The sequence below is a fragment of the Plectropomus leopardus genome, chromosome 1 (assembly GCF_008729295.1).
Source record: "Plectropomus leopardus isolate mb chromosome 1, YSFRI_Pleo_2.0, whole genome shotgun sequence".
Lineage (NCBI taxonomy): Eukaryota > Metazoa > Chordata > Actinopteri > Perciformes > Serranidae > Plectropomus > Plectropomus leopardus.
In genome coordinates, this window is record NC_056463.1 from 15,944,077 (window position 1) to 15,956,796 (window position 12,720).

At 37.7% G+C, this 12,720-nt stretch overlaps 1 protein-coding gene across 2 annotated transcripts in view; it reads right to left on the minus strand.

Annotated features, from left to right (window-relative positions):
* The window catches only part of kif18a (kinesin family member 18A), a 36,433-nt gene that overhangs the window by 13,655 nt on the left and 10,058 nt on the right, over positions 1-12,720 (minus strand). For both annotated transcript variants that reach the window (XM_042486698.1, XM_042486691.1), the window contains exons 7-14: positions 12,499-12,675; positions 12,297-12,371; positions 12,090-12,190; positions 7,460-7,622; positions 6,737-6,901; positions 5,663-5,784; positions 5,259-5,536; positions 2,035-2,091 (exon numbers count right to left, since the gene is read on the minus strand). In XM_042486698.1, the coding sequence (XP_042342632.1) occupies positions 2,035-2,091; positions 5,259-5,536; positions 5,663-5,784; positions 6,737-6,901; positions 7,460-7,622; positions 12,090-12,190; positions 12,297-12,371; positions 12,499-12,675 (1,138 nt within the window). The remainder of the gene's footprint in view (positions 1-2,034; positions 2,092-5,258; positions 5,537-5,662; positions 5,785-6,736; positions 6,902-7,459; positions 7,623-12,089; positions 12,191-12,296; positions 12,372-12,498; positions 12,676-12,720) is intronic.

Genomic DNA, 12,720 nt, shown 5'->3' on the forward strand with positions numbered 1-12,720 from the left:
TAGAGAACGCCAGCAAGTAGTCCTAAAGCCCAGAAATATGTTAGCATTTCAGCATCTCCGGTACCCTGTCAAAGTCAATGGTAATTTTGGAATTCATTTTAGGTCAGAAGCATGAAATAAGGTCTGTGGTTAACACTAACTTAAGAGACTTTCATGTTTTGTTTTACGACATAAAATACACCAAGAAACACCCCATTTGCGAAGCTTTTATGTGTCTTGAAAAAGTTCATTGTCAGCTCACATTAGCTTAAAAAATGCTGAAAATGGTGTATATTTGTGAAGATTAACTTGCTGAGTAATATGTGTAAGTATCATTAACGTTTGTTTACCACAAAGCTTTTTGTCTGCAATGATCCAAAATCCAACGGATAAATCCCATAGATTTTTTGAGGAGGGAACCAGGTCTACAGTAGCTTCTGCGTAGGCCTGCAGAAAAACCCCTGGGGCACTCTTTAGCTATTTCATCATTCATCATTTCACCAGTACATGGGCTGAACTTTTGTAGTACTCACCCATTTACATTTAATCAAAAGGTTAACTTTACACATGACTGAGGGCATGGCCGCTAAGTAACAGGTTGTGAGACGTCACAACAGTTTATAACTCAGATCCACCCCTCACTCCTCCACAGCTCCCCCTCACGTCCAAATTTTGTTTATTTTGGCTCAAAAAATCCAAGATAGCAATGACTGACATGCTGAACTCATGGCTTCAAAATGACAGTCTACAAACCAACAGGTGACATCACGGTAGCTACATCCATTATTTTACACAGTCTATGATGCATGCCCATAAACGTTCCAAACACAGAAACTAAAGAAATAAATAACAGGCAGAGTCTGCAGAAAAAATACAATGCCACACACTTCTAGGTCGTAAGTGATGAATGCAAGGGAATACTTCTGTATGGGGCTGTACTTATTTTTTTCTTTTAGGAAATCCTGCATGGTATATCATTAACAAAATCTGGCACATTTTGCTGTAATACTGAACAGCTGTGTCCACTTCTGTTGATACATTGTAACGGTAACTTATTGTATCTGAAAATGTAGTGCTCTACATTTATTTTGCTGCTAATGGCAGGAAATATTCTTCATTAATCATTCTATTATTGGAAAAGTGTAAAAGTTCTCTATAGTAATACAATTAGAATAAGTAGAGACACTTGTCGAAGGATGGCTACAGAAGTAGTGGCAAAGAAAAGTAAAATTACGAGCAAATAACAATAAATGACCAAATGGGAAAGAAAACAATAAAACAACTGGCCTGATGTGTAGAAAAAAGGGTCTGGCAGATGGGCCAACAGAAAGCAGGGCTTTTTTTTTATAATAAATTGCAGGGAAATTTAATAGTGGTAGTGACAAACTCCCTAGTGCTTTAATGTTTCATTTCCATTCAAGGAACTCTGGTCATCTGGCAGGAGTATTTTCTTCAAAAGTTAAATTTCCCACAATATGTTTCAATGAAATGTAGACCACCTGCAGTAAATATCATTACAGCCAATTTGAACTGCAATATTTCACAAAGGTTTTTGTGTTACATTTCCCCAAAGGTTCCATGTGTACAGTTTTCCCCTCAATAAAACCGGTTGCGAGTATTCACATCATTTCATTATTCATGTTTTGGCCAGGACAGAATGTCTGCAGCACAACTATAAATCAAATTATATTACATGTCTGACTTTTATTGTGTTTTTTACTACTCTGAACAAGTCATTTTACTTAAACAGCTAAAAACATGTTCAGCAAATAAAAAGCAACACGGCAAAGTGAGAATTTGGGCTTACGCAAAAACAATTGGAAAAATTTATAAGGCACATGAAAAAAACACAACTTTATGAGCGACGTGTTCACTTCAATAAAATGTAGCATCATCTCTTGACGTGTGTTTGGCCAAGTGTGATGGATTGAGTGAAAGGTGACAAGGAGAGAGGTGAATGATTGAGGGGGAGGGGGGATTAACAGGCATGCAGGGGTTTTAGATTAATGACTACAGTATGTTAGCATGACGGGGGAGAGAGCAGAGGAGATTTACCTTTTGGTGATGGAACAGCGTTGCACAGTGATGTTCTTTTTGTGCGTACCTCTGCACCTGAGAATCAAAAAAATCATAGAGATTCAAGTAGAAGCAAAATAAAGATATCTCAGCTACATAAACACAGAAAGCCTGAGAAACTTCTGCAACCCTCATGTGTTTTTTTTTCATTAAAAATGTTACATGATCACTTTAGGTTTGAAAAGTGCTTTATGCCTTTTATATGATGGTTTGGAGTTTTTAAAGTCAGTCAACTATTCACGGTTCGTTTTAAAGAAACATTGCTTTCTTACATAAAAATGTGAAAAATTTCCAAGGTGAAACACTCTCCGACACTTAAAAGAGCTGTGATTCAAGGAGTTTTCTTTGTGCAGTGTACCAGACATTCAACCAGTGGAATGATTTTTGATTCTATCTTTACATTAGAAAGAGTCAATCTGGCTATTGTACAATGTTCAGGAAATCAAATCTCAAACAAAAGCCCAGGCATGATGCACAGTGCAATGTGGCTTAGACAAGTCACAAGAAACAGTATTCATTCATAATGAATTGCTGGAAGATTTAATCTACCTGAGGTGTTTTGGGTCATACAAACAATTTATTACCATTTAAACTTTAGTCCACGTCCAAAAGGGGGCTGACGCTACTATCTGTATTCAGGAGTTGTGAGTTTCTTTGTATTACTGACAATGAATGTGATTGGGGAAGAAAAAAAAAACAACACTTTCAAAAAAGTGATGAATGTAATAGAATTTGAAGGAAGCCAGCAGTGAAGCAGAGGGATAGGTGCAGAGTTTACTGTCCCACAATTGATATTATCACCGTGATTGAGTGTTGTTAGCCAGCTTTGGTTCATGCTCCACTGTCTGTCATGTCTTATATGTCATAGGGGCCTGGTGCTGCTAGGTCATGCAGAGATGACAGTTAAAAATGAACTGTGCAATCTCATGGGTCCCACAATACACACTAGACCTGGACTGAGGCCAAATACACAGCAACTCACTAAACTATTTTACAGGACAGCTGCTTTTTCTTTTTAGAGGGGGCCTATTGTGCTCATTTTCAGGTTTATACATACTGTATATTTTGGGTTTCTACAATGAACATGTTTACATATTTTAACGTAAACATGTAACCCCCCCCCGAAAAAGAATGACCTGCCCTGATTGGTCAACAACGTTGACAACCAAGATTACATGTTTCCCTGATGTTAGCATGTAGCTTTATGTAGCAAACACATAGTAGCATGCCTTGAGCAGATACCACATGCAGAAAGCTGCCACAAGCTGAAGTCAGCGTGTCTAAATAAAATGATCTTATAATAAAAAGATGAAATAGAATGACTTTAAAGCTTAGCATTTATAGATATTGCTTTGAATTGGTAACCCCTCACATACCCTGTACATTACATAGGGCCACATTAAACTTAGTAAAGCAAAACATCCTAAAATTGCTGACTGTTAAGCTAGTGTTGGTTAATCCTTGCCAAACTGCAGTGCATCATGCTTGAACTCAACTTAAATATATTTATTTAAAATACTTATCAGGCTATTAAAAAATTAGCTAGCTATTACCGCATGTCAGAGGGATGAATGGCTGCGTTGATGTAGATTTACTTACCATGAGGCCTCTCTCTATTTCTTTCTCTCTTGTTTACATTCTGGGGTGGGGAGGGACGAAATTGCCGCATGCACTTGAAGTTAATTGAGGGCGACAAATCATTTACATGTAATTATTGGGGCAACTCGCCTCCCCATAAAATAACGCCTGCTCCATATTTCTTCCCACCAGCACAAGTTGATGAATGCATGTGTGAGTTATTATTTTTGGCTTTCAGACCTTTCTCAATTTTTCTTTAGGACCAGTGGTGTATCATATAAGTTGCAATTTATAAAATAACATTTAATGGACATTTCCCAAGGAAATGTTTTTGTAAGTTGGGGTTAAATCAAGATGTAGCTCCAATTTTAACACAGTTGTCAGAAAACTGGCAAAAGAAAACAGAATGTATGCGCTTTCCCCTCCACCACTATTATACGACTATTGGGCATTGATTTACAAAGATTTGCCAAATGTGGCGCTAATTCTCCAGTCAGGTGGAACTGCAGAGGCAGGCGCGATGAGATGACGTAATTAAAAGAGCGCCAGTCAGCTCAAGCAAAGGAAAACAATGGATTTACAATGATATGGGAGAGAACACTGGATAAAAAAATTTGGACAAAGCAAAGACAATAAAAATAAGAGAGTTTTGAAGAACTAATATCACAGCACTTTGCTCTCAGCAGAGCTCTGATAACAGCCCTTTGTGTAAACATAAGCATGTCGAAAACCATGCAGAGATGACAAGGTTAGCCTGCTTGACCTATGCAATGACAGTACTTCATCATTTATTTGCTGAATGTGTTTCCATTGCAGTCAGATGCATTTACCAACTTTTCCACCTCCCTCAGCATGATTAATTTTTTTGCGATATTTAATTTTTTTGTGGACAAATTGAAAATGCACATAAAAATGGTTGAACATAAACACACCTATTGTAAGCAATCATCTATTACGGCAACATCTGATGTTTTGGTTCGTCAAGCATTTGGCATCGTGGTCAGATCTTCCTGCATTTATCAAGAAAACTGACTGAACTGACTTCCCAACCAGGCTATTGGCAGAACATTTTAAGACTAATAATTCATTGATTGAAAGAAAATGAACAGGCAATTTTATCCTTAAAGTATTTACCAAGGAAAAAAAATTAACAAGATTTAACTTCTCAAACATGAGGATTGTCTGCATTTTTCCTTTAAAAAAAGCCATTTTAAATTTTTAAATTTGCTTTCTGTGTGAAGTACTCTAACCCCTGACCCTTACAACAAAAGAGACAGTTTGAAAGAAAAAATAAAGTAAAATATTGATGTGCCAATTATTTGCATAAGAAAAAAAACCCACTCTTAGTGTTTGAAGGCCTTAAGACTATTAGACAGACAAAACAGGCAATTTCCAGGCATGACCTTGGGTGCTGGGACTGTGTGATGGGATTTTTTCACTTGTTCTCTAGGCTAAACATCTCAGTAATTCATTCAGAAAAAAAACAAAAAACAAACAAACTTATTCATCAATAATGTAAATAATTGAGAAACATTAGTTTTGTAATTTAACTAACCACACTAACCAACCATATGCTGAATAAACAACAGAAGAATAAATAGGATGATAAGGGTGTGATGACTTACTGCAGGGGCTACTCTGGTGGTACAGCAGATGTGAGAAAGACAGGACAGGTGCCAACTCGCTGCGGCCCACCTCATTTGTCTCCTGTGAGGCTTCTCCAGTCGCTTTACCTTTCGGCTGCTGCCCAGCTCCTTCCTGGTCGGCCCAGACCACACCTCTCTCTCTCAGCACAAGGTGCTCTAGCTCATGGTTCTCCATCTTATCTGTGGCTGTGACCTGCCCAGCCTCACGTAATGCAGAGTAGTGCCGACTATAAGCCGGCAACAAGATGTTCACCATTCTGAAATGCAATGGAAAAATAATGTTAAGACATTTCTTCCAAGAAAAACTACGATTTACATTGAGGTGATGTGTAATTTCTTCAGCTGCAATGAGTTCAAGTTAATTTTTGGCATTGCAAACTTACTTCTGCATGCGCTTGTTCTCCTGATCCTGCAGTGCAGTGAGCTCGACCATCTGCTTGATGTGTTGTTTGAGATCATTAACCTGCAGATCAAGTCTGTGGCAATGTAGGCCCTTCTCTAACACCTGAACAAGAAGGGAGAAGTGAGTTCAGTGAGCAGAAATTATGAGGCAACAGGCACTCAACATGACAACATATTAAATTAGCATGCCGGTGTGCAGAATTTAAAAAAAAAGGGGGAAAAAAAAGGTAGTGGTCAGGATACAAGAGAAAAGATGCAAAGTTCTGTTTTCATCCATGTTTCATCAGAAAAGCGCTCTGCTCAGGGTAAGGGAGGGGAGAAGGGAAAAAAAAAGGAAAGAACTCTGACGTAAAGAAACTACGAAACAACAGCAGAGAGAACATTTGACCAGTGGGTGCGTCATAGTTCTGGGTCAGTTCCTGGAAGAAAGGATAAAGAAGAAAAAAATAACATGGGCATGGTTTTAGGTAACTGGCTGCTGTGTGAGGGATGAATAAAGGGTATTGATTTATTCTCTTCAGTGATCCACGAGTGAGCTGGAGAAATAAAATGAGCACGGTTCTAATTACTGGGAGAACAGATGGGAAGAAAACAAAGACAGTCACGACACCAGTAGAAACACAGCCTACCTTCCAAAATAAACAAACAAACAAAAAAAAAGAAAAAAAAAAAAAAGTAATGAGTTTTGAGGGATGTAACCCACATTGTGAAGTTTTTCTCTATATCTAATCATTTGTCTCCTTACATTAACTCTATTTCATCTGGTCCACAAGTTATGTAATTCAGTCTCTAGTTTTAATTGCTGTTTGCCTCTACTGATCTGTTGTCCAAAGTCTGACAATTATTTATGTACTCAATCACCAGTGTCAGTGCCAAGTGTTGTTGGGATTTCTCTAAACATGGCTACAAGCAGTGTGTTAACGAAATTTCAATTAGAAATTCTTCTGCGCGCAGTTGTTATAATCAAAAAGTTGTAGCTTACACTAAGCACTGAACAGGTGTGAAATGTCTAAATGTCACCAGTAAACACAAAATTGTCTTTTAGTTCTACTCACCTCTGAGGTCTGATCATTTGACTTCAGCAGCTTAATCTCATTCTCGACACGATGAAGCCAGCCATCATTGTCCAGGAAACGTGTTTCTGCCTCCTTCAGACGTTTACGAATGTGTTCCTGCTGAGTGCGTAAGCTGGCAATCTTCCGCTCGTGCTTACAAGTGGCCTATTCAAAGCGACAACAACAAAAGGTCATTTCAGTGATGTCATGAGTCATCCATTACTTGTGCTAGCATTAGTATGACACACTATTAACTGTGTATGTGGTCTAAATAACAACAAATATAGCTGCAAGAAGCAATATGGCAACCAAGAATATATATATTCATCTAAAATATTAAGGATTTTCATGATGTTCATTGCTGGACAAGCTAATGCAAAACTATTTGTATTGTAAGTTTTTAAAACAGATAATTAATCACCACTCTCAGGTGTTTGTTCCCTCAGTTTAGTTTGTTCTGAATGACTCTGAACCATTCTGAAAACTTAAATAACAAAATAATTCTTGAAAATTCACTTTTCACACTTTAAATGGCATTTACAGCTGGGACTAACACTGGGACTCAAATGGCAGAGAGGAGCCAGGAGCAGTGACCCTGTCCTGTAGTGGCGTAAATGAGAGGCCAAGACAACTATAGAGAACAGAGAAGTGAAATGATGACTCAGCAGCTGTTTTTCTGCGGGGATGATGGAATCTGTGGATAGCACCGTAAGCATCAGCTACCTTCTCAGTCTTGTCTTTGGCACAGAAATATTGGACCTGCAGGTTGTCCTCCTCACTGTAGCGCTGGCGCAGCTCATTCTCCTTCAATTGCCTCTCCAGATCCAGCTGTTCTTTCCTGATTTGGGCCCGGCCCGAGAAGATTCGCTGCAGAGCTTCTGACACCCTAGAGCGAGAGAGAAAGGAGAGAGTGATGTTCAAATATTACAAGCCTCACCTTAAAAGGGCTACATTAGGAAATTTGAACTTAACAAAAGTGAATGTCAAACTTTCCAAAAATGGTCTAAAACCCACTTTGGCTAATAAAATCAAAACAGCAGGTAATTCTAGTCCCATCATCTTTGCATTTAAAGTAACAATTTATGATCTAAATGTAATAATTATAAGCAAAAGTGGCAACCTGAAAAAACGGGTAAATATATTTGTAATTTGCATACATTTTTAAAAAATTAAAAATTGGCCCTTTAAATCAGATGCAGGGTTCCAACACATTTTCATGGAGAAAATTTCCATGACACCTCAAGGACCCATAATAATATTTCCATGACTTTTCACAATATATACCACAAACATTACTCCATCTCAAAAATGCAATACAAGTATGAGGCATAGCATAGATATAACCCTACATACTGAACCACACTGTCACATTATTTTTATCTTATCTAAATATAAAAGATTCAAACTCTGTGCAAACATAATCCCAGCTAGCATGCATACATGGAGGGAAAGATGATTTGAGAAAATGAATAACCATAAGTGATGGTTGAGAAAATACTGAAACACTGGTGCTTATTAGAGCTGCATTATATGAACAGCTAAAGAAAATGCATTCGCTGTTATGTTGTGTTAAATGGAAAGTTATCCACAGGACATTACTGTAACAATTAATTTCATTAAACACAATAAAATTCCATGACTTTTCTAAAATTTTCAAGCTTTAACAAATTCTATGACTTTCCCAGGTTTTTTTCTGTTTGAACCCTGCAGATGAATAGGAATGCATGTGTAGTCTAATGGAATCAATTACAATAGCCTTGATAAAGCATGCCTTTATGGAGCTGTAAAGCTCACTTTTACACAATACTGTCACTGTGGGATTTATTCAACTCTGGTCATTAGGAGGCTGTAGGGTAGTTTAGACTATATATACACTGAAAGCAATTTTTTGTCTACTCTGATTTACATACATGGGAGAGAATATAAGAAACCCCTCTCAGTTTAATGCAAGCCAATAAAACATCCCCATTATCAGAGGGATTCAAGCCAGATCTGATTAGAAGGCACATGTAAGAGGCAAATTTATATTAACTGCCGTGCCAGGAGCTCTTGCAAACCACTTGTTTGTGTATTTAACACATCCTAAAAAGACCAGATTTAAAAGTTTTATCAGCACATTGACACCAGTTTAAAAACAGCAATTAATCTTATAATCTTGTAAAACTACCAAGTTCATCAAATGTTTAAGTGACAAATATTGTTCATCTTGACAATTAATTAATGATGCCTTAGGGCTTAAGTCAATCATTAATCATGCTGTGAACCTTTTCATATAATCTAAAGCTTCCACAAGATAGCATTTCTGTCCGGACTGAGCCAGAGAGATATTCTTAGCAATATGATGTATATATGTATTACTGGAACAGAGTTGAGGTGATATCCAGATTGGCTGCAAGTGGCTGTCTGGTTGAGTTAAAGCAGGAGGAGAGACAGGAGAGGCATGCAGGTAAATAAGACTGGAGAGCTGTCGCTGAAATGTGACTGCACTCTTCAATGTAACTCCAGTGACGTAGGAGACGTTGTGGCCTTGCTAGACTGCTGAATTTTTAATAGCGTGAGAAGCGTGCAGCCTCTATTCAGAGCCTCTCACAGTGCGAGTTGTGAATTCTGATGCCAGTGAATGAAACGTGTGGGAGTCAGACTCATTCAGCTTTTCTGTGTCCCCCGCCCCCAACCCAAATACCCCAACCGATGCCACTGAGTGCCTTAAAGATGACAAGACGGGATACGATTGATCTGATTTATATAAAAGAAATAAATGTGTATATATCAATTGAATTCAAATAGCGGCACTGTGCAGCTGTCCCTATCAAACTAAAACTCCACATTTATATAAAAGACAGTTAAGCTAATGTTGAGTAGTTATACCAAACACCAGTATACTCTTACCTACAGCATATTTGTGGAAGGTAGAAAATTAATTAACTTGCCTTTTTTTCAAAACACAAACATGTAAACACCAGCATTTTTCTGTTATTCTGTTATTTCTGTTCTGTATATTTTTAAATGTCTCATCCTGTTTAAAGACATAATATGTAAGCATATAGCAGCAATTTACATAACAAAATCAAGTTTAAACTAGAGTAATTCTTTCTCTGCCTTAAATTTGTCTAAAAGCTCATTTAATTACACATACACAAGCTGTTTATCAATATTTTAGTATCTGGCTGCTCAATGCAGGTGCACTGCAGTTCAGGAGTGAATCTGGAAAAAAAGTCAAAAAAGTATTCCAGTATAAAAATACAAAAATAAAACCAAAACATAGAAATATAAAGAAATATATTTTCATGCTCTTCCCATTGTACTAGTTCCTTTATGTTACAGAGTGACATTAAACTGTTTTAAAGATACACTGTTTTCCAGAAAGTAACACTTTTCCAGGAGGTTCAAGTGCCCTTTTCGTGGGATAACATTTAATAAGAGTAACATGAACAAGTTGTTTAAAATCTTTAAAAATATTAGGTCACCTTGGGGTGCTGTGAGCTGATCTAGACAGAGTATGGAAACTGATCTAGGCTTTTATTAACAATTTAGCAGAAGTGGCATCAGATCATCAATTCTGACAATTTGTTTCCAGTACACCCTCGGTAGGTGAGCTGTGAAAAACACCACTAATGCATTGTGTTGTGAGTGTGTGCGCGCAAGGCAGCACAAACAAATAAATAAACAGCAGCTGGCATTTTCAAGTAATGATATCCACACTGACACTGTGAGTTACCAATCAAAGCATGCAGAACTGCTCTGGGTTAAAAAAAAAAGTTGCTTTGCTTCTATTTTAGCAACATTTTGTTGGTGCAGCTCTCCTTGAAAGTGCAGCTCCTGGTTGAAAACTACACTTGAACTGTGGGATTTTTTTGTATGCAAAGGGTGAAGGCAGGGTTTTCAAACTCTACCAGATATTTCCAGCCACAACAGTTTTTCCACAATCACTGATCTCTCAAGTTATCAAGTTATTATTCAAAATATGATAGGTCACCATAAAAAAACAACATAAGAAATCATTTTTAGGTGTAGCCTGGGAGCAAAGACCTCAGCACTGAATGACTGCTTTTTGCCAATGACGTGGTCTTATTATTGAAAACATTATATGTCACCATGAAAAAATTAAGTTAAGCCATCATTTTTACAGGGTTCCCACACATTTTCATGGATAAAATTTTAAAACTAGTTCCATGACTTTTCCAGGTCTGGAAAATGTGATTGTGAAATTCTATGACTTTTCCAGGTTTTCCATGACCGTGGGAACCCTATTTTTAGGTGTAGCCTTGAAACACAGACCACAGCATTGCATCACTGCTCTTTGCCAATGATATAACTTAATCTTTGGATCTTGTTCATGAGTCAGGTGGCGAATGAGCAGGAGACTGACACAGACGTGGATTGTATGATTTAGAAAGTAACACAGATGGTGCAAGAGACTGTCATGTGCACAGACAAAAAGAATAAGATCATGGATACAAAGGGCCAAAATGAGTTTTCTTCAGAGGGGATTTGGGCCTCTTGGGGACAAGGTGAGGGGTTGAAACATTCAGAGGGAGATGAAAACAGGGTTTCCCACACATTCATTTATTTTTGGCTGACCGCCTAAACTAAATCACCTGCCGTCACAAATAATTAATTATACTGTTAATTATTTTTTAGTGCACCTGGAGTAGAGATGGCGCAGCAGAACGTCAGTCACATAAAAAGTGAAACATAACAGTTCATTCTGCTGGGTCTAAAACTTTGCTTTCACTTCAATCTGCAAACAGCTCCTCTTAAACACTGATGCAATCTGATCAGCTGTGAACAGATCAACAGATCAATTATTTCCAACCCGCAACTGTTGTGGAGGAAAAAAGAACTTGTGGAGAGCTCTGCCTGCTGCACAGTGTTGACGGACCTGCAAAATTATTTTAACTGCAAAACTTCATGGACTACATTCTAATCTAACAAACCTGTAACTAATCTCTTGTGTTGTTCTTTTACATAACTCAGACTATACAGACTACAGACTATAGAAGGGTAAAAAATAGGGAACATCAGTTCTAAGGGACATACAGTACATGAGGAGGTCCCCTGTATATTCTCCATCTTGTAAGGGGTCCTTAGCGGAAAAATAAATCGTAAACCTCTAAACTACATTAAACTATTATGGATTTAAAGCCACCAGAACCACTTGTAAAACCACAGGTCCCAGGAATGTTTCACCAATGTGCAATAGATTGGAGAAATGTAGGCTGTTCTTTCCTCTTGCAGTATGTGCCTGGATTCCAATTAAAATGTTTACGATAAAAGAGTTTATGACACATAAAGAAACAACCACTGATATGTCTCAGGCTGCACTCTGAATCACACTTATGTACATGCTTACCCTTTGAACTTTTCCTGTCTCTGGGAGGAGATCATGTTAGAAGCCCCAGGCACCATGTTCTTCTCCTCGTATTCTTTTAGTTTCTTCTTCAACTGGAGAATCTTTAGAGAGAAAACAGAACATTAAAATAGCAGTTAGAAATAGGAAAAAATACAGAGATTTTTGGATGAAAAACAGAGCATGGTAGTGTTGGTTGTATCATATTACCTCTTGCCGTTGCTTCTCACATATCACTACATACTGGCCAATGTGACTGTCCAGGCTCACAACATTACTCTTCAGCTGATAGGTAAGGAAAGAGAGAAAATGTTAATGATGTAAAATGAATTGATAAATGTAAAGTACAAGAATCACATCAATTATTAAATGATTTACAATTATAAAACAATGCTGTAACTTCAATACTAACCGAGGACTTAATCTCCTTGGCCCTGTTTGCATACTTAAGTGTGTTGTGGGTGTCATCATATGACTTGGATGAGGGGCTAACATTGGCAATCATAACTGTCCTGCAGTTGCCCCCCAAGGAGTCTTTAAGTATGCGCGTCAACTTGCTGTCCCTGTATGGTATATGAGTTTTCTTACTCTGAAACAAATGAGAAAAGACAACATTAGCCCAAAAAAATGTGAA